Source organism: Narcine bancroftii, chromosome 2 (genome assembly GCF_036971445.1).
Source record: "Narcine bancroftii isolate sNarBan1 chromosome 2, sNarBan1.hap1, whole genome shotgun sequence".
Taxonomy (NCBI): Eukaryota; Metazoa; Chordata; class Chondrichthyes; order Torpediniformes; family Narcinidae; genus Narcine; species Narcine bancroftii.
Window position 1 is genome coordinate 372,954,596 of NC_091470.1, and position 18,487 is coordinate 372,973,082.

Sequence of the window (18,487 nt, forward strand, 5' to 3'; positions counted from 1 at the left end):
TTCTCCCAGAATCACAGTGCGGCTTTCGCGCAAACAGAGGAACCACTGACATGGTCTTTGCCCTCAGACAGCTCCAAGAAAAGTGCAGAGAACAAAACAAAGGACTCTACATCACCTTTGTTGACCTCACCAAAGCCTTCGACACCGTGAGCAGGAAAGGGCTTTGGCAAATACTAGAGCGCATCGGATGTCCCCCAAAGTTCCTCAACATGATTATCCAACTGCACGAAAACCAACAAGGTCGGGTCAGATACAGCAATGAGCTCTCTGAACCCTTCTCCATTAACAATGGCGTGAAGCAAGGCTGTGTTCTCGCACCAACCCTTCTCTATGTATTGATAAGAAAACTATCTTGTACACATTTGACAAACTCGAGCCCATCCAGCCCTCTAACTGTATGGGTATCCCAATCAATGTGAGGGAAGTTAAAATCTCCCATGATCACTACCTTATTTTTATTACACATATATGCTATCTCCTTACAAATTTGTTCTTCCAATTTTCTTGGTCCATTTAGTGGTCTATAATACACTCCTATTAGTGCCCTCATGCCTCCTCCACCCCTCAATTCCACCCAAACAGCCTCACTGGACGATCCCTCCAAACCATCCTCCCACCTCACGGCAGTAATGTCCTCCTTCACAAGCAGAGCAACTCCTCCCCCTTTTTTATCCCCTGTTCTATCACATCTAAAACATTTGTATTCTGGAATATTTAGTTGCCAGTCCTGACCCTCCTGTAACCAGGTCTCACTAATTGCCACAACATCATGATTCCAAGAGCCAATCCATGCTCGAAGCTCATCTACCTTGTTCACTATGCTTCTTGCATTAAAGTACATGCATTTCAGAGAATGACCTTCACATATATTCCCTATTCTACCTTTTACCTTAACCTCCATCCTTCCTTTATTATCTTTATCATTCTTAACTAGGTGGCCATTCACCCTAGACACTGCTCGCAAACTCTGCTCCCCACCCCCCTGCCAAACTAGTTTAAACCCTCCCCCACAGCTCTAGCAAATCTGCTTGCCAGGATATTGGTCCCCCTCCAGTTCAAGTGGAGTCCGTCCCTTTTGTACAGGTCCAACCTTCCCCAGAAGAGATCCCAATGATCCAAAAATCTTAGCCCCTGCCCCCTGCACCATCCTCCACATCCTCCTATTACTACCCTCTCTAGCGCATGGCACCGGCAGCAATCCAGAGATTACTAGCTTAGAGGTCCTAACTTCCTGGCTAATTGTATGTATTCCTATTTCAGGTCCTCATCCCCATTTCTAAGTCATTGGTCCCCACATGGACCACGACTTCTTGCTGCTCACCTTCCCCTTGCAGAATTATGTGAACTCGATCAGAGACATCCCGGACCCTGGCACCAGGGAGGCAACAGACCAACCTGGATCCCCGATCTCGTCCAATAAACCTCCTATCTGTCCCTCTGACAAGTGAGTCCCCAACCACACTTACCCTGTTCTTATCCCTCCTTCCCTTCTGAGTCTCAGGGGCAGCTCCTGTGCCAGAGACCTGACCCCCACGACTCGTCCCTGATAGGCTGGAGCATGGACGGATGAGAGGAGACCTGATAGAGGTCGACAAGATTCTGAGAGGCATAGATAGAGTGGACGTCCAGTACCTGTTTCCCAGGGCAAGATCAGCAAACACCAGAGGACACGTGTACAAAGTGAAGGGAGGGCAATTTAGGGGAGAGGTCAGGGGTATGTGTTTTACCCAGAGAGTTGTGGGGGCCTGGAATGCCTTGCCAGGGATGGTGGTGGAGGCTGGAACATTGGGGCATTTAAGAGACTCTTAGACAGACACATGGATGGAAGAAAAATAGAGGGTTGCGGGGTAGGAAGGGTTTAGTACTTTTTTTTTGTAAGCGTATACAAAATATATGGATTGACACAACATCAAGGGCTGAAGGGCCTGTACTGTGCTATAATGTCCTATGTACAAGTATAACCCGACGAAACAGAGTTAAGTGGTGCTGGTAAATCTCCTCTTCACTCTCTCCAAAGCTTCAATATGCTTCCTGTCATGAGATGTCCAAAACTGAACACAATACTGCAAGTGTGGTCTCACCAGAGTTTTTTGAGCTGCAACATTACCACATGGCTCCTGATCGCAATCCCCTGATTAACAGATGCCAACATACCATACTCCTTCTTAACCCCCTGCATGGCTACCTTGAGGTATCTAGCAACCTGGACCCCCAGGTCCCTCTGTTCTTTCACACTGTGGTTAGCGTAGCGGATAGCACGATACTCCTGCAGCACCAGTGACCCAGCTTTGAATCTGGGGCTGTCTGTCTTCGTGGGTTTCCTCCCGGAGCTCCCGTTTCTTCCCACCCTCCAGAAATGTACGAGGATTGTGGTTTAATTAGTATGTTTGGGGCAGCACAGGTTTGTGTCCAGGCAGCTCTGTTACTGTACTGTATCTTTACATTTTTTAAAATATGAAAAATCCTGCCCTTAACTGCGTACCTCCTGAAGTTCGACCTTCACTGAGTCTTACTTTCTTCAGTGATGGGCAAACTGTTGGAGAAGATCCTGAGAGACAGGATTTACAAGCATTTAGAGAGGTATATAATCCGATCAGGGTTAGTCAGCATGGCTTCGTCAGGGGAAGGTGCCAGAACGAATGTTGGGGGGGGGCACAGTGGAACGCTCATAAACTCATTCAGTGGTGGGGGGGGGGGGTGTGCTGTTGGATGCTGGGACCTACCTGCCGATGAAGGTTAACACCATCTGCTCCTCCAACATAGGAGACGAGGCCGCTGCTTTTATTGTGTCAAGGGTCACTAGACACTATTGACACTTGATGTAGGCTAGTGACGCAGCCGAGCGCAGGTGGAGAGCCACTAGCCTGCTTCAACCTCGGCACTAGCGACCCTTGATGCAGGCTAGTGATGCGGGAGAAAGTGGGGACGGGTCTGACGTGAATGATGATCGCAACTGTATGGGGGCACAGCACCACACTCGGGGGGCAATGCGCACAGATGCCCCCCTTGGCACTGACCCTGTCATACCTTACAAGCCAGATTAATTTCTTTGAGGATGTAACAAAGCACATTGGTGAGGGTAGAGTGGTGGATATAGTGTATATGGGTAGAGGAGCAGAAGTAGACCATTCAGCCTGTCTAGTTTGCTCTGCTGTTCCATCGTTATCAATCTCTGCCTTAAATATACCCAACAACCTGGCCTCCACAGCCTCTCGTGACCTTCAACCCCTGCTCATCCAGCTCCACAGTAAACACAAGCACAAAATATTCATGTTAGATTTCTCCTTTCTCTTTGCGCTACACATAGACACCCCTCCTTATGTTTTAAGGGGACCTCATGAACCTTTTGTTCTTAATGCATTTAAAATCGTTTTGGATTCACCCTTAATTACATGAGGAATTAGGGGATATGGGGAGAAGACAGGTAGGTGGAGTTAGGTCATAAATTAGATCAGCCATGATCGTATTGAATGGCGGAGCATGCTCGATGGGCCAATTTTGGCCTACTCGTTCCTACTTCCTATGTTCTATGTTCACACTGTCTGCCAAAGCCCTCTCAAAATCTCTTATTTCCCTCCATACATACCTATGTTCCTGATTCTTCTTAAGGGTTTCCCTTGAACCTGTCTATCCTGATATATGGCTCCCATTTCTGATCTGTGCCTCTATATCTGTGGTCCTTCACCTTGTCATTTATTCCCCTTTACCCCACTGGGAGCACGTTTTTCCTGGATCTTCCTTATCACAACGTTGCAACACGTTTGGCAGTTGCACCCTCCATAATGTTTGGGACAAAGACACTTTTTTCCTTTATTTGCCCCCTGTGCTCCACACTTTTACATTTGTAATTAAACAATCCAGATGTAATTAAAGTGCATATTCCAGATTTTATTCAAGGTTTTTTGTATGCATTTTGCTTTGACCATATAGAAATGACAGCACTTTTTGTACATAGTCCCCTCATTTCAAGGCACTACAACGTTTGGGAGATTTGGCGTCACAGGTGTTTGTGACTATTCAGGTCTGTTTAATGGCTTCATTGGAGCAGGTACAAGAGAGCTGGGCTTCTCAGCTTTTGATCACCTTTGGAGTGTGGAGTTGCCATTTTTCAACATGAGGACTCTAGTTGTGACAATGAAAGTCCAAGAAGCCATAATGAGGCTGAGAAACAAGAATAAAACAGTAAGAGACATCGCCCAAAATCAACAGTTTGGAACATCATTTAGAAGAAAGAGCGTCCTGGTGAGCTCAGTAATCGCAAAGGGACTGGTATTCCAAGGAAGACGTCCACTGCTGAACAGAAGAATTCTCATCGTCCTGAAGAAAAATCCCCAAACGCATGCCCAATAGATCAGAAACACTCTTCAGGAAACAGGTGGGGATGTGTCAGTGTCCGTGGAAGACTTCAGGAACAGAAATACAGAGGCATCACTGCAAGATGCAAACCATGGCAAAGATGGTCTGCTTTGGATCTTGGGCAGTCCCTTTACGCCTCCACACCTTGCTCTTGCCATCACTCTGATACAGGTTCATCGTGGTCTCATCTGCCCATAAGATCTTTTATTCAGAATTCTCCAGGCTCTTCCTGGCAAACTGGAATCTGGCCATCCTTTCTGCGGCTAAGTAGGGTTTTGCATCTTGCAGGTTGTATTTCTGTTCATGAAGTCTTCTGCAGACAGTCGTCATTGACATGTCCACACCTGCCTCCTGAAGAGTGTTTCTGATCTGTTGGACACTGAAGGCTTCCTGATCACGTCAGGGGTTTGGATCTGGAGCTCAGGTTGCCAATGGTTTGAACAGGAGTCTGTGCGGCTGCAGAACGCTGGAGGTGAATCCACGGACACTCAGTATCTCTGAGGGGACCCTTTCTCTTATTGTTAGGGGCGCTGGGCAATGTTAACAGCGACTCTTTGTTTGCCTTATGGCAGACAAAGTATACCATGTATATTGCATTTTTATGTATTATTACGTGGCAATAAAAAGGAACTTTGAATCTTGAAATAGAAACAGATAAATGTTTACAGTTGCAGTCAGTGCAAGGAAAAAAGGTGACATTTCAGTGGGGCTGACTGATCGATTGGCGGTCCCAGAGCAGTTTCTCGAAGGATAAGGGCAGATCTTCCATCAGAGAGGTTCATCGGACCGAGGCTGAGCTTCACCCTTGCTCCCTCTGACTTGAGTTGCTTTTATTTGCCCCTAGGCACAAATTCAGAGAATGCCAAGCCGAGGGTGTTGGAAGAGCAGTCAGGCGGCGTCTGTGGAGGCAAAAGTTCCATTGGGCAAGGGAGCTGAGCTGGAATTAGTGGTGGAATGTGTTCATTGCACCCTGTGCCTGTCATTGCAGTTCTTCCCGTGGGAACCTCCTCCCACAGCCCGTACTGTGCATACCTCTGCTGTCACATGTTGTGGGCCGAGCACCTCTTTGGCCTCATGGTGCACATGGCACAGTGGAACAAACCATGACAGCCGGCATGTTGTGACAATGAGCTGGCAGTTCCTGGTGCTCATGAATGGAACATGTTGTGTGGCTCAGAGTTGTTTACAGTTAACACCAATTTACTGCCGGCTCTGGGCTGAAGCCTTCTTAACTTTTATTTCTGCACAGAATGATTGCATTACTTCTGGATACTGCATCCAAGGTTACTATGGTCAAAGCTCTGAGCTCCGCACTGTCTCCACTGTCTTCCCTCTGGACAAGTGACAAACTTGTACTCTGAGGCACGTAACCTAGCGAGTCAGGACACGCTCACTCTGCCCTGAACACTCTCTAATGCTTGAGCAGCTCATAGAGGCAGCAGATTAGCACATTCCAGGCTGCCTTTCTTCACTGCAGATCGTTTCAAGAAAGGAATATTGGAACTCGGCAAGCTGACAGCTACCGACCGATATGAGGGAGAGACTGCCCTGACAGGAAGATGGCAGTGACATGCCATTGTCTATATGATCACATCCAGTTCCAGGTTAGTCCCAGCTCAGTGCATGGGGACAGGGGATGCAAAGCTTGACACTAATTCTGGCATTCAGCACTCCCAATACCTGCTTCCCATGAGGTTGGCCACCAGCTAGAGAACTTAAAGCACTTGATTGAGGGATTAGATGAAGTTAAAAGGGGAAAAAACTTCAGCGAGTAAAGCCTGCTGGGTGGTTGGCACTGTAATGTTTCATTTCCACCACTGTCTTTTTCTTCTCTCTGTAGTCTGGTTGGTGGAAGCAGAAACCCTTATATTTAAAAATGGTCTGGATGAACATTTGGTTTGCAGTGTCTTATACTGAGGAGGTGACAGATATAACCATAAAACCACTTACAGCACAGAACAGGCCAGTTCGGCCCTACTAGTCCATGCCGTAGCAAATCCCCACCCTCCTAGTCCCACTGACCAGCACCCGGTCCATACCCCTCCAGTCCTCTCCTCTCCATGTAACGATCCAGTCTTTCCTTAAATGTAACCAATGATCCCGCCTCGATCACGTCTGCCGGAAGCTCATTCCACATTCCCACCACCCTTTGCGTGAAGAAATTTCCCCTCATGTTCCCTTTATAATTTTCCCCCTTCAATCTTAAACCATGCCCCCTAGTTTGAATCTCCCCCACTCTTAATTGAAAAAGCCTATCCATATTTACTCTGTCTGTCTATTTTAAAATCTTAAACACCTCTCTCAAGTCCCCCCTCAATCTTCTACGCTCCCGAGAAAAAAGCCCCAGTCTGCACAACCTTTCCCTGTAACTCAAACCTTGAAATCCTGTCATGAGAACTCTGAAGTGAGACAAGCCCAGTGAGGAAGTGATGGGCCTAATGGCTTCCTTTGGCATGTTTCTGTGATCCTGTATTACTGGTTGCTCATCAGTGAAACGTGAAAAGCTGCAGATGATGTGATTGTAATTAAAACGCAGAAATGCTGGAGGAACTTGTTTCAGGCCTGGCTGCGAGACCTACTGAATTTCCCCAGCATTCAGAGAGTGGTGGGAGTGTGGAACGAGCTGCCAGCTGAAGTGGTGAATGGGGGCTCAATTTTAACATTTAAGAAGGATTTGGACAGGTACATGGATGGGAGGGCTATGGACTGGGTGGAGGTCAGTGGGACTAGGCAGAAAAATGGTTCGACACAAACTAGAAGGGCCGAAGGGACCTGTTTCTGTGCTGTAATGTTCTATTTTTGTGTTTTTACGACAACCACGGATGTCTGCAGACTTTCGTGTTTCACTTTGAATCCAAAATTCAGTTACATTTAACTCAATTGAGCAGAATTTTGGAAACTGAATTTCATTTCTTAATTTAATGGGTTCCAGGCACTGGCCATGAGGACAGCGTTTGTTATCCTAATGCAGTTTGCTCTCAGGAAGGAGGAGGTGAGTTGCAGTCCACAGAGCCGCTGGCCAGAGTGTTCCAGAATTCAGATCAAGGTGGTTGCTCAGATGTTGGGATCTATTGTGAAGGAAGAGGCTTTGGGCACTTGGAGGCAAGTGATAAATCGTGTCTGACAAATCTGTTGGGATTTTTTGAAGAAGTAACAGGAGGGACAGATAAAAGTAGATAAATCCCCCAGGGCCAGATATGATATTCCCTCGGACCTTGAGGGAGACGAGTGTAGAAATTACAAGGGTCGAGGCAGATATATTCAAAATGCCCTTAGCCACAGGGTGCTGGAGGATTGGAAGGAGCTCATGTTGTCCCCTTCTTTAAAAAGGACTCAAAAAATAAACCAGGTAATTATAGGCCGGTGAGCCTGACCTCAGGAGTATGTAAATTATTGGAAGGAGTGGGAGAAGACAGAGTGGTAGTGGATGGTTGCTTCTCACACTGGGGCCTATGCCTAGTGGTGCCTCAGGGATCTGTGTTGGGACCCTTGTTGTTTGTTGTCTCTATCAGTGATCTGGATGATAAGGTGGTGAATTGGATCAGAAAGTTTGCTGATAACCAAGATTGAAGGGATTGTGGACAATGAGGAAGATTTTCAAAACTTGCAGAGGGATCTGGACCAACTGGGAGAATGGGCTGAAAATGACAGGTGGAGTTTAATGCACAAGTGTGAGGTGTTGCATTTTGGAAGAGCAAACCAAGGTAGGACATACACGGTAATTGGTCAGGCACTAAGGAGCATGGAGGAGCTGTGAGATCTGTCGATACAGGTACAATGTTCCCTGAAGGTGGCAAGGTGGCATCGCAGGTGGTCAGGGTTGTAAAGAAAGATTTTGAAATCTTAGCCTTTATAAATCAAAATATTGAGTACAGGAGTTGGGATGTTATGGTGAGGTTGTATAAGACATTGGTGAAGCCAAATTTGGAGAATTGTGTGCAGTTCTGGTCACCGAACTACAGAAAGGATATCAGTAAGATTGAAAGAGTGCAGAGAAGATTTACTGGGATGTTGCTGGGACTTCAGGAGTAGCACGGTCCACTCACTACACGAATGAGCCGGCTCCAAAATGGCGCTTGGCCTTTTTTATCGAGGGGAGAAAGCCCGCGCACGGGAAGAGTCTTTGTATGTACTGAAGACGTCATTTCTGCTGAGAATGGTGGAAACAAAAATGTATAAGTTGGAGTGGAGACCCGATTAAAGTGTCTTGAGTATAACTGCAAACATATCTGCCATCATTGCTTTAGCACTGTGTGTAGCACATTGCTACAAGATCATAGTTTTAAGCTGAAAGGGGAAAGGTTTAGAGGGAACATTAGGGGGAAGTTCTTCATTCAGAGAGGGTGGCAGTGTGGAACAAGCTGCCATTTGATGTGGTGAATGCGGGCTCAATCTTGACTTTTAAGAATAAATTGGATAGATACATGGATGGGAGAGGTCTGGAGAGTCATAGAATGGGAGCAGACCAGTGGGACTAGGGAGATGATGGTCAGCACACACTAGAGGGGCTGAATGGTCTGTCTTTTGTGCTGTAGCATTCTAAGGGATGTAGTTAACTTGAATTTTCAGAAGGCCATCGACAAGGTGCCATGTGAGGCTGCTGAACAAGATAAATATTAGCATGAATAGAAGATTGCCTGATCGGCAGGAGGCAGGGGGTGGGGATAAAAGGGGCCTTTTCTGGTTGGCTGCCTGTGACCACTGGTGATCTACTGGGGCCACTTCTTTTCACATGATATGTGAGTGATTTGGATGACGGAGTTGATGGCTTTGTGGCCAAGTTGGTAGACTATACAAACAAGGAAGAGGGGCAGTAGAGCTGAGGTATCACTGAGTCTGCAGAAGACTTAGAAAGCTTTGGAGATTAGGCAAGGAAATGGCAGATGGAATGGTGTAGAGAAGTGTACAGTCATGCATTTTGCTGGAAGGAATAAAGCATCAACTATTTTGTAAATGGGCATCGTGTTCAGAAATCAGAGGTGCAAATGGACTGCTCACATTCATTTTTAGAAGGTTATAATATAAAAGCAGGTTGAGATTGAGGTTTAGATGGCATTGTTCAGACTGCACCTGGAGTATTGTGAGCAGTTCTGGGCTACGTGCCTAAGGGGTCCAAGTCGAGTCAAGTCACCTTTATTTATCGTGCTTGCGTGGTAAAGACGAGATAATGTTTCTCCAGGACCACGGAGCATATTTACAGGAATATAATTTAGAATAGAGGTTAAACACAATGAAACAGTAAAATATTAAGATGTAGATGGCAAAAGTCCACAGTTTCCACAGTTCACTATCCACATCTCTTCTGGGAGTTCAGGAATCTGATGGCTTGGAGGGGGGGGGGGGGGGTGGAACTGTTGCCCAATCTGGACATGAGGTTGCGAGTGCTATGGTCCCTTCTGCCACCTGAACAGTTTACGTGAGGTGTGTGTGGAGTCCTCCACAATGTTTATTGCCTTTCGCATACATCGAGTGATGTCGACATCCCTCACGGTAAGGAGAGAGCCACCAATGGACTTTTCCACTGATTTTACTCTCCTGTGCAGTGTCTTGCAGTCCGAGGTGGTACAACTTTCAAACCAGGCGGTGATGCAGCTACACATCCTCTGTAGAATGTAGTGAGGATGGAGGGTGGGAGATGGACTTTCCTCAGTCTTTGCAGGGAGTAGAGGCGCTGCTGGGCTTTCTTGGCTATGGAGCTGGTGTTGAGGGACCAGGTGAGATTCTTCGCTAAGTGCACTCCAAGGAACTTGATGCTCTTGACGATCTCAACAGTCTAACGGCCCTCCTGAAGTCAACAACCATCTCTTCTGTTTTTTTAATGTTCAGATCCAGGTTGTTGGATCTGCACCAGTCCGTTAGTGACTGCCCCTCATCTCTGTCCGCTGACTCCTCATTCTTACAGATCAGGCCCATCACGGCCGTGTTGTCAGCAAACTTGATGATGTGGTTCGAGCTGTGTTTAGCTGCACAGTCGTGGGTCAGCAGGGTGAACAGCAGTGGACTAAGCACGCAGCCCTGGGAGGGGTTGGTGGCGGGGGGGGTCCCATGCTCAGTGTGATAGTCTTGGAGATGCTGTTACTGATCTGAACTACCTGAGGTCTCCCCGACAGTAAGTCAAGAGGGAGGTGTTTAGACCCAGCAGGCCCAACTTCCTCATCAGGTACTGAGGTATGATTGTGCCGAATGCTGAACTGGTCAGTAAACAGCATTTGAACATCTGAGTCCTTATTTTCCAGGTGAGTGAGGGCTAGTTGGAGGGTGGTGGCGATGGCATCGTCCGTAGAGCGGTTGGGTCTGTATGTGAACTGCAGGGGGTCCGGCGATGGGTCCCATGACGAGCCTCTCGAAGCCCTTCATTATGATGGGCGTAAGCGTGACAGGGCGATAGTCACTGAGGAAGGACACAAACGACCTCTTCAACACAGGGACAATGGTGGCAGCTTTGAAGCATTTTGGGACCATGGTGCTTCTCAGGGTGATTTTAACAATGTCGGTGAGAACATCTTCCAGCTGAGCTGCACATCCCCTGAGCACTCTACCGGGAACATGATCTGGTCCAGCAGCTTTCTGTGGGTTGACATTGCCTAACTCTCTCTTCACATCAGCCACTGCAAGACACAGCACCTGGTCATTTGGAAGAGAGGTGGTTTTCTTTGCCACCATGTCATTTTTCACCTCAAAATGTATGTAGAATTTGTTCAGTTCATCTGGGAGGGAGGCATCGCCAGTATGGACAGATGGTGTGGTCTTGTGGTTGGTGATATCTTGGATCTCCTTCCACATGCGTCACATGTCCTTGCTGTCCAGGAAGTGACTGTGGCTGCGCTGGGCACGTGGGTGCTTTGCTTGCTTTCCTGATGGCCTTATGCAGCTTGGCTCTTGCAATAGCCAAGGCTACCTTGTGGCCCGCTCTGAAGGCAGCGTCTCAGTTCCTGAGCAGCACTCGCACCTCCGCTGTCATCCATGGCTTCTGATGAGTGATGGATGATGGTCTTGGGCACAGTGACGTCATCAGTACACTTATTGATGAACTGGTCACTGACGCTGTAAACTCCTCCAGACTTTTCTTTTGAAAAGCTTATTTAAAATTTTACAAAATACAAGCATAAAATACACTAGTAAAAAAAACCCTTCAAACCACCATCCCACCCCTTACTATCACTACCCCCCCCCCCCCCGCCCGGAGCTTAACACACACAAAGAAAAGTATTAAAATAAACAAATAAAGTGGGTTAGGTTACAATAAATCATTTGAGCAATTCAAACAAAAATGTTTAAAATATATTTGCACTTCCAAATTCATACATTTCAAATATGGAGTCCACATTTTTTCAAAAAAAGAATAATTGTTTCTCAAATTATATGTAATTTTCTCCTAAGCATAAACATGATTGAATTTCATTATCCCACGTCCGTATACTCTGCATCATTTTTCCAAGTTACACTTCCTGGCTACTGCCAAGCTCAGCTGAATAAATGCAATCCAAGATTTATCCAAACGCTCTGTTAATGGATTCATATATCCTAATAAACACAACCATGGATCCACATGCAAATCTATTTGAAATAAATCTCGCAAAAATTTATAATTTTTTCCCAAAAAGGTTTGACCTTTGTACAATTTCACACAGAATGAACAAAGGTACCTATCTGATCTCCACACTGGAAACACAGATCAGAATCTCTAAAACCATACCTCTTTAACTTTTCAGGAGTTAAATATAACTGATTCAAAAAATTATAATTAACTAGACAATAACGCACATTAACTAATTTTGTAACACGATGCAAGCATAAATCTGACCATTCTTCCTCAGGAATAGAAGTAGATAACTCCTGTTCCCATTTATCTCTTATTCTCAATACACCAACCTTCTTCATATTTGACTGTAACCACGAATACATTTCATATAACCATATAACATATAACCATATAACCACAAACAGCACAGAACAGGCCAGTTCGGCCCTACTAGTCCATGCCGTAGCAAATCCCCACCCTCCTGACCAGCACCCGGTCCATACCCCTCTATTCCCCTCCTATCCATGTAACGATCCAGTCTTTCCTTAAATGTAACCAATGATCCCGCCTCGATCACGTCTGCCGGAAGCTCATGCCACATCCCTACCACCCTCTGCATAAAGAAATTTCCTCTCATGTTCCCCTTATAATTTTCCCCCTTCAATCTTAAACCATGTCCTCTAGTTTGAATCTCCCCCTTTCTTAATTGAAAAAGCCTATCCACATTTACTGTCTGTCCCTTTTAAAATCTTAAACACCTCTATCAAGTCCCCTCTCAATCTTCTACGCTCCAGAGAAAAAAGCCCCAGTCTGCACAACCTTTCCCTGTAACTCAGACCCTGAAATCCTGTCAACATTCTCGTGAACCTTCTCTGCACTCTCTCTATTTTGTTTATATCTTTCCTATAATTTGGTGACCAAAACTGTACACAGTACTCCAAACTTGGCCTCACCAATGCCTTGTACAATTTCATCATAACCTCCCTACTCTTGAATTCAATACTCCGATTTATGAAGGCCAACATTCCAAATGCCTTCTTCACGACACCATCTACCTGAGTATCAGCCTTGAGGGTACTATTTACCATCACTCCTAAATCCCTTTGTTGCTCTGCACTCCTCAATTGTCTACCATTCAATGTATATGACCTATTTAAATTTGCCTTTCCAAAATGCAGCACCTCACATTTATCTGTATTAAATTCCATCAGCCATTTCTCAGCCCACACCTCCAGCCTTCCTAAATCACCTTTTAATCTACGGTAATCTACCTCACTGTCCACAACACCACCAATCTTTGTGTCATCCGCAAACTTGCTTATCCAATTCTCTACCCCTACATCCAGATCGTTAATATATATATAACAAATAATAGTGGACCCAGGACCAAACCCTGAGGAACTCCACTAGTCACCGGCCTCCAATTGGACAAACAATTTTCTACCACTACTCTCTGACACCTTCCATCCAACCACTGCTGAATCCATTTCACTACCTCCTTATTTATACCTAATGCCTCCACCTTTTTTCCTAACCTCCTGTGTGGAACTTTGTCAAAAGCCTTACTAAAGTCCAAATAGACAACATCCACAGCTTTCCCTTCATCAACCTTTTTTCTAACCCCCTTGAAGAACTCAATCAGGTTTGTCAAGCATGATCTACCCCTGACAAAACCATGCTGATTACTCCCTATCAATCCTTGTACGTCCAAAAATTTGTAAATAGCATCCCTCAGAACACTTTCCATCAACTTACCCACCACAGACGTCAGACTCACGGGCCTGTAATTCCCAGGTTTGCATTTAGACCCTTTCTTAAACAGAGGAACGACATGCGCCACCCTCCAATCCTTTGGTAGAAACCCTTTCTTTCCCTTATCTATAAGCAATATTTCAAACCTCAATTGTATTGGAAATATCATTTCTCGACCAAAACTATTCATTAAAAAAATCACGTACTTGATAATAGGCAAACAATGTGTTTTGTGATGTCCCAAACTTCTCCCTAAGCCTATCAAATGAAAGAAATGAACCTGCCTCAAAACAATCTTCAATTGATAAATCCCATTCCTTTAGATAAGGATTTTGCATGGAAACAGGAATCAACCGGTTTTGATATAACGGAGTTTTAATTGAACATACTTCTTTTGAACCTATAAGTTGGCTCCATTCATTCCATACTTTAAACAAATGAGTTAAAACGGGTAACTTGTATGCTGTAAAAGCAATAAATTCCATTTATATATAGAATTATATATTGATCTGTCCTGTATCTGATCCATTTCCACATAAATCCACATCGGTGGTTGATCAATATCAAACAGTCTACTAATAAATTTCAACTGCGCTGTCTGATAATAATTTTGAAAATGGGGTAACTGAAGGCTTCCCAGATCATATGACCATGTCACCTTTTGCATCGATACTCGAGATAGTTTACCTTTCCATAAAAAAAGACTCCTCCAGATTAATGCAGTCGCTATCGGTTTGCTGCTTCTTTGAACCTGTTCCAGTCAGTGGGCTCAAAGCAGTCTTGAAGTGCATGTATGGTCCCCGCAGGCCAGGTTTTAACCTGCTTCTGAACTGGTCTGCAGCATCTGATGAGCAGTCTGTATGCTGGGATTAGCATTACAGAGATGTGGTCTGAGTGTCTGAGGTGGGGGTGGGACTTCACCCAGTAAACTTTGTAGATGTTTGTATACACAAGGTCAAATGTGTTCGCCCCTCTTGTAGCAAAGTCCACATACTGATGGAATTTAGGTAGCCCTGGCTTGAGGTTCACCTGAGGAGCTCCAGTGGAGCTTTACAGTATGATCCCTGAAATGAAAGGGTTCTCATACAAGGATTGTTTGGAGGCTCTGGGATTGTACTCAATGGAGGATGAGGGTTGATCTCATTGAAAGCTATTGAATACTGAAAGGCCTGGATAGAGTGGATGTGGAGAGGATGTATCCTGTGGTGGGGGAGTCTGGGACCAGAGAATACAGCCTCAGAATACAAAATGATCCTTTGAAACGGAAATGAGGGGGAATTTCATTACCCGGGGGTGGGGGGGGGGGGGGTGGAATTCATTGCTGCGGATGGCTGTGGAGGCCAGGTCATTAAGGATATGATCTTATATTTAAGATGGAGGTAGGAGGTAGGTCAGTTCTTGATTAGGAAGGGCACCCAGGGTTATGGGGAGAAGGCAGGAAAATAGGGTTGAAAAGGATGGTAAGTCACCAGGATGGAATGGCCAGTGGACTTGATGGGCTGAGTGGCATAATTCCACTTCCCTGTCTGTCATCTTATGATTTTTTTTATTTTTTTTTTAATTTTTTATTTTTCACACCATAAACCACATTGACCATGATACATACATTTTCCTTTTCAAATATATACAGTGTCATTTTCTCCCCCCTCCCTCCTCCCATCCCACCCTCCCTACCTCCCCCCCCATCCATTTAAAGTACAAAATCTAAGATACATTAAACCAGTCAAACAATGTTGTCATTCAATAAAAATAAACAAGAAATTCCACTGAGTCAATTCTTTTCATTTCCTTCTCCTTTCGTTAATTTAGGTGGTAGATGTCCCCGGTAGGTTTTCTCTATTGTGTTTCATGTATGGCTCCCATATTTGTTCAAATATTTCAATATTATTTCTTAAACTATATGTTATTTTTTCCAATGGAATACATTTATTCATTTCTATATACCATTGTTGTATTTTCAAATTATCTTCCAATTTCCAGGTTGACATAATACATTTTTTTGCTACGGCTAGAGCTATCTTAACAAATCTTTTTTCTGCACCATCCAAATCAAGTCCAAATTCTTTGTTTTTTATGTTACTTAGGAGGAAGATCTCTGGGTTTTTTGGTATATTGTTTTCTGTAATTTTATTTAATATCTGGTTTAGATCTTCCCAAAATTTTTCTACTTTCTCACATGTCCAGATTGCATGAATTGTTGTTCCCATTTCTTTTTTACAACGAAAACATCTATCAGATACTGTTGGGTCCCATTTATTTAACTTTTGAGGTGTAATGTATAGCCTGTGTATCCAGTTATATTGTATCATACGTAACCTCGTATTTATTGTATTTCTCATCGTTCCAGAACATAACTTCTCCCATGTTTCCTTTTTTATCTTTATGTTTAGATCTTGTTCCCATTTTTGTTTAGTTTTACCATTTGTTTCCTCATTCTCCTTTTCTTGTAGTTTAATATACATATTTGTTATAAATCTTTTGATTATCATTGTGTCTGTAATCACATATTCAAAATTACTTCCCTCTGGTAACCTCAGACTGCTTCCCAATTTGTCCTTCATGTAGAATCTCAGTTGGTAATATGCCAGCACTGTATCTTGAGTTATATTGTATTTATCTTTCATTTGTTCAAAGGATAATAATCTATTTCCTGAAAAATAATTTTCTATTCTTTTGATCCCTTTTTTTTACCATTCTCTAAAGGAAAGGTTATCTATTGTAAAAGGGAGTAACTGATTTTGCATCAATATTAGTTTTGGTAATTGGTAATTTGTTTTATTCCTTTCTACATGAATCTTCTTCCAAATATTGAGCAGATGATGTAATACTGGAGAACTCCTACGTTGTACCAATTTTTCATCCCATTTATATAATATGTGTTCAGGTATCTTTTCCCCTATTTTATCTAGTTCTAATCTAGTCCAATCTGGCTTTTCCTTTGTTTGGTAAAAATCTGATAGGGATCTTAATTGTGCGGCTCTATAATAATTTTTAAAGTTTGGCAGTTGTAAGCCTCCTTGTTTATACCATTCTGTTAATTTATCTAGTGCTATCCTCGGTTACCCCCCTTTCCATAAAAATTTCCTTATTATTTTCTTTAACTCCTTGAAGAATTTCTCTGTCAAGTGTATTGGCAATGCCTGAAATGGGTATAATATCCTTGGGAAAATGTTCATTTTAATACAGTTTATCCTTCCTATTAGTGTTAATGGTAAATCTTTCCAATGCTCTAAATCGCCCTGTAATTTTTTCATTAGTGGATAATAATTGAGTTTATATAGTTGGCCGAGATTTTTATTTATTTATTTGTATACCTAGGTATCTTATTGCTTGCATTTGCCATCTGAATGGTGATTCCTTCTTAAATTTTGAGAAATCCGCATTATTCATTGGCATTGCTTCACTTTTATTTACGTTAATCTTGTAACCCGACACTTCTCCATATTCCTTCAATTTCTTATATAATTCTTTTATTGATAGTTCTGGTTCTGTTAAGTATACTATAACATCATCTGCAAATAAACTGATTTTATATTCCTTGTCTTTTATTTTTATCCCTTTTATATTATTTTCTGTTCTTATCAATTCTGCTAGTGGTTCTATAGCTAACGCGAACAATAAGGGTGATAGTGGGCATCCCTGCCTTGTTGATCTGCTTAAGTTAAATTGCTTTGATACATATCCATTTACTGTCACTTTCGCCAATGGCCCCTTATATAATGCTTTAATCCAATTAATATACTTCTCTGGTAAACTGAATTTTTGCAATACTTTGAATAAATAATTCCATTCTACTCTGTCAAAGGCCTTCACTGCGTCTAAAGCAACTGCTACTGTTGGTGCTTTACTCCCTTCTACTGCATGAATTAAGTTAATAAATTTACAAATATTGTCTGTTGTGCGTCTTTTTTTAATAAATCCAGTTTGGTCTAGATTTACCATTTTAGGTACATAATCTGCTAATCTGTTTGCTAATAGTTTAGCTATTATCTTATTAAGATATCTGTGTTAAGTAATGATATTGGTCTATATGACGCTGGTGCGAGTGGATCTTTCCCTTGCTTTAGTATTACTGTAATTATTGCTGTTTTACATGAATCTGGTAAGCTTTGTGTTTTGTCAATCTGGTTGATTACTTCCAGGACAGGAAGAATTAATAAATCTTTAAATGTTTTATAGAATTCTATTGGGAATCCATCCTCTCCTGGTGTTTTATTATTTGGTAATTTTTTTATTATCTCTTGTATTTCTACTATTTCAAATGGTTCTGTTAATTTATTTTGTTCCTCTATTTGTAATTTTGGTAGTTCAATTTTAGTTAAAAATTCATCTATTTTGCCTTCTTTCCCTTCGTTTTCAGTTTGGTATAATTGTTCGTAGAATTCTCTGAAGTTTTCATTAATCTCCGTTGGATTATATGTGATTTGTTTGTCTTTTTTTCTTGATGCCAATACCATTTTCTTAGCTTGTTCTGTCTTAAGCTGCCACGCTAGAATTTTGTGCGTTTTTTCCCCTAGTTCATAATATTTCTGTTTTGTCTTCATTATATTCTTCTCCACCTTATATGTTTGTAGTGTTTCATATTTTATTTTTTTATCCGCCAATTCTCTTCTTTTAGTTGTATCTTCCTTCATTGCTAATTCTTTTTCTATATTTACTATTTCCCTTTCCAACTGCTCTGTTTCCTGATTATAGTCCTTCTTCATCTTGGTTACATAACTTATTATTTGCCCTCTAATGAACGCTTTCATTGCATCCCATAATATAAACTTATCTTCCACTGATTCCGTATTTATTTCAAAATACATTTTAATTTGTCTTTCAATGAATTCTCTAAAATCCTGCCTTTTGAGTAAC

The 18,487-nt window shown here is 43.0% G+C and overlaps 1 protein-coding gene across 7 annotated transcripts in view; it reads left to right on the forward strand.

The window, feature by feature from the left end:
• LOC138755891 (anion exchange protein 2-like) overlaps nt 1-18,487 on the forward strand; it is a 356,627-nt gene that overhangs the window by 169,457 nt on the left and 168,683 nt on the right. Inside the window, exon 1 of one of the 7 annotated variants that reach the window (XM_069922676.1) lies at nt 5,896-5,960. The exons of the other annotated variants lie outside the window; for them this stretch is intronic. Coding sequence (XP_069778777.1) covers nt 5,916-5,960 — 45 coding nt within the window. The 5' untranslated portion in view covers nt 5,896-5,915. Of the gene's footprint in view, nt 1-5,895; nt 5,961-18,487 lie in introns of those variants that run through there. 7 annotated transcript variants of the gene reach the window in all.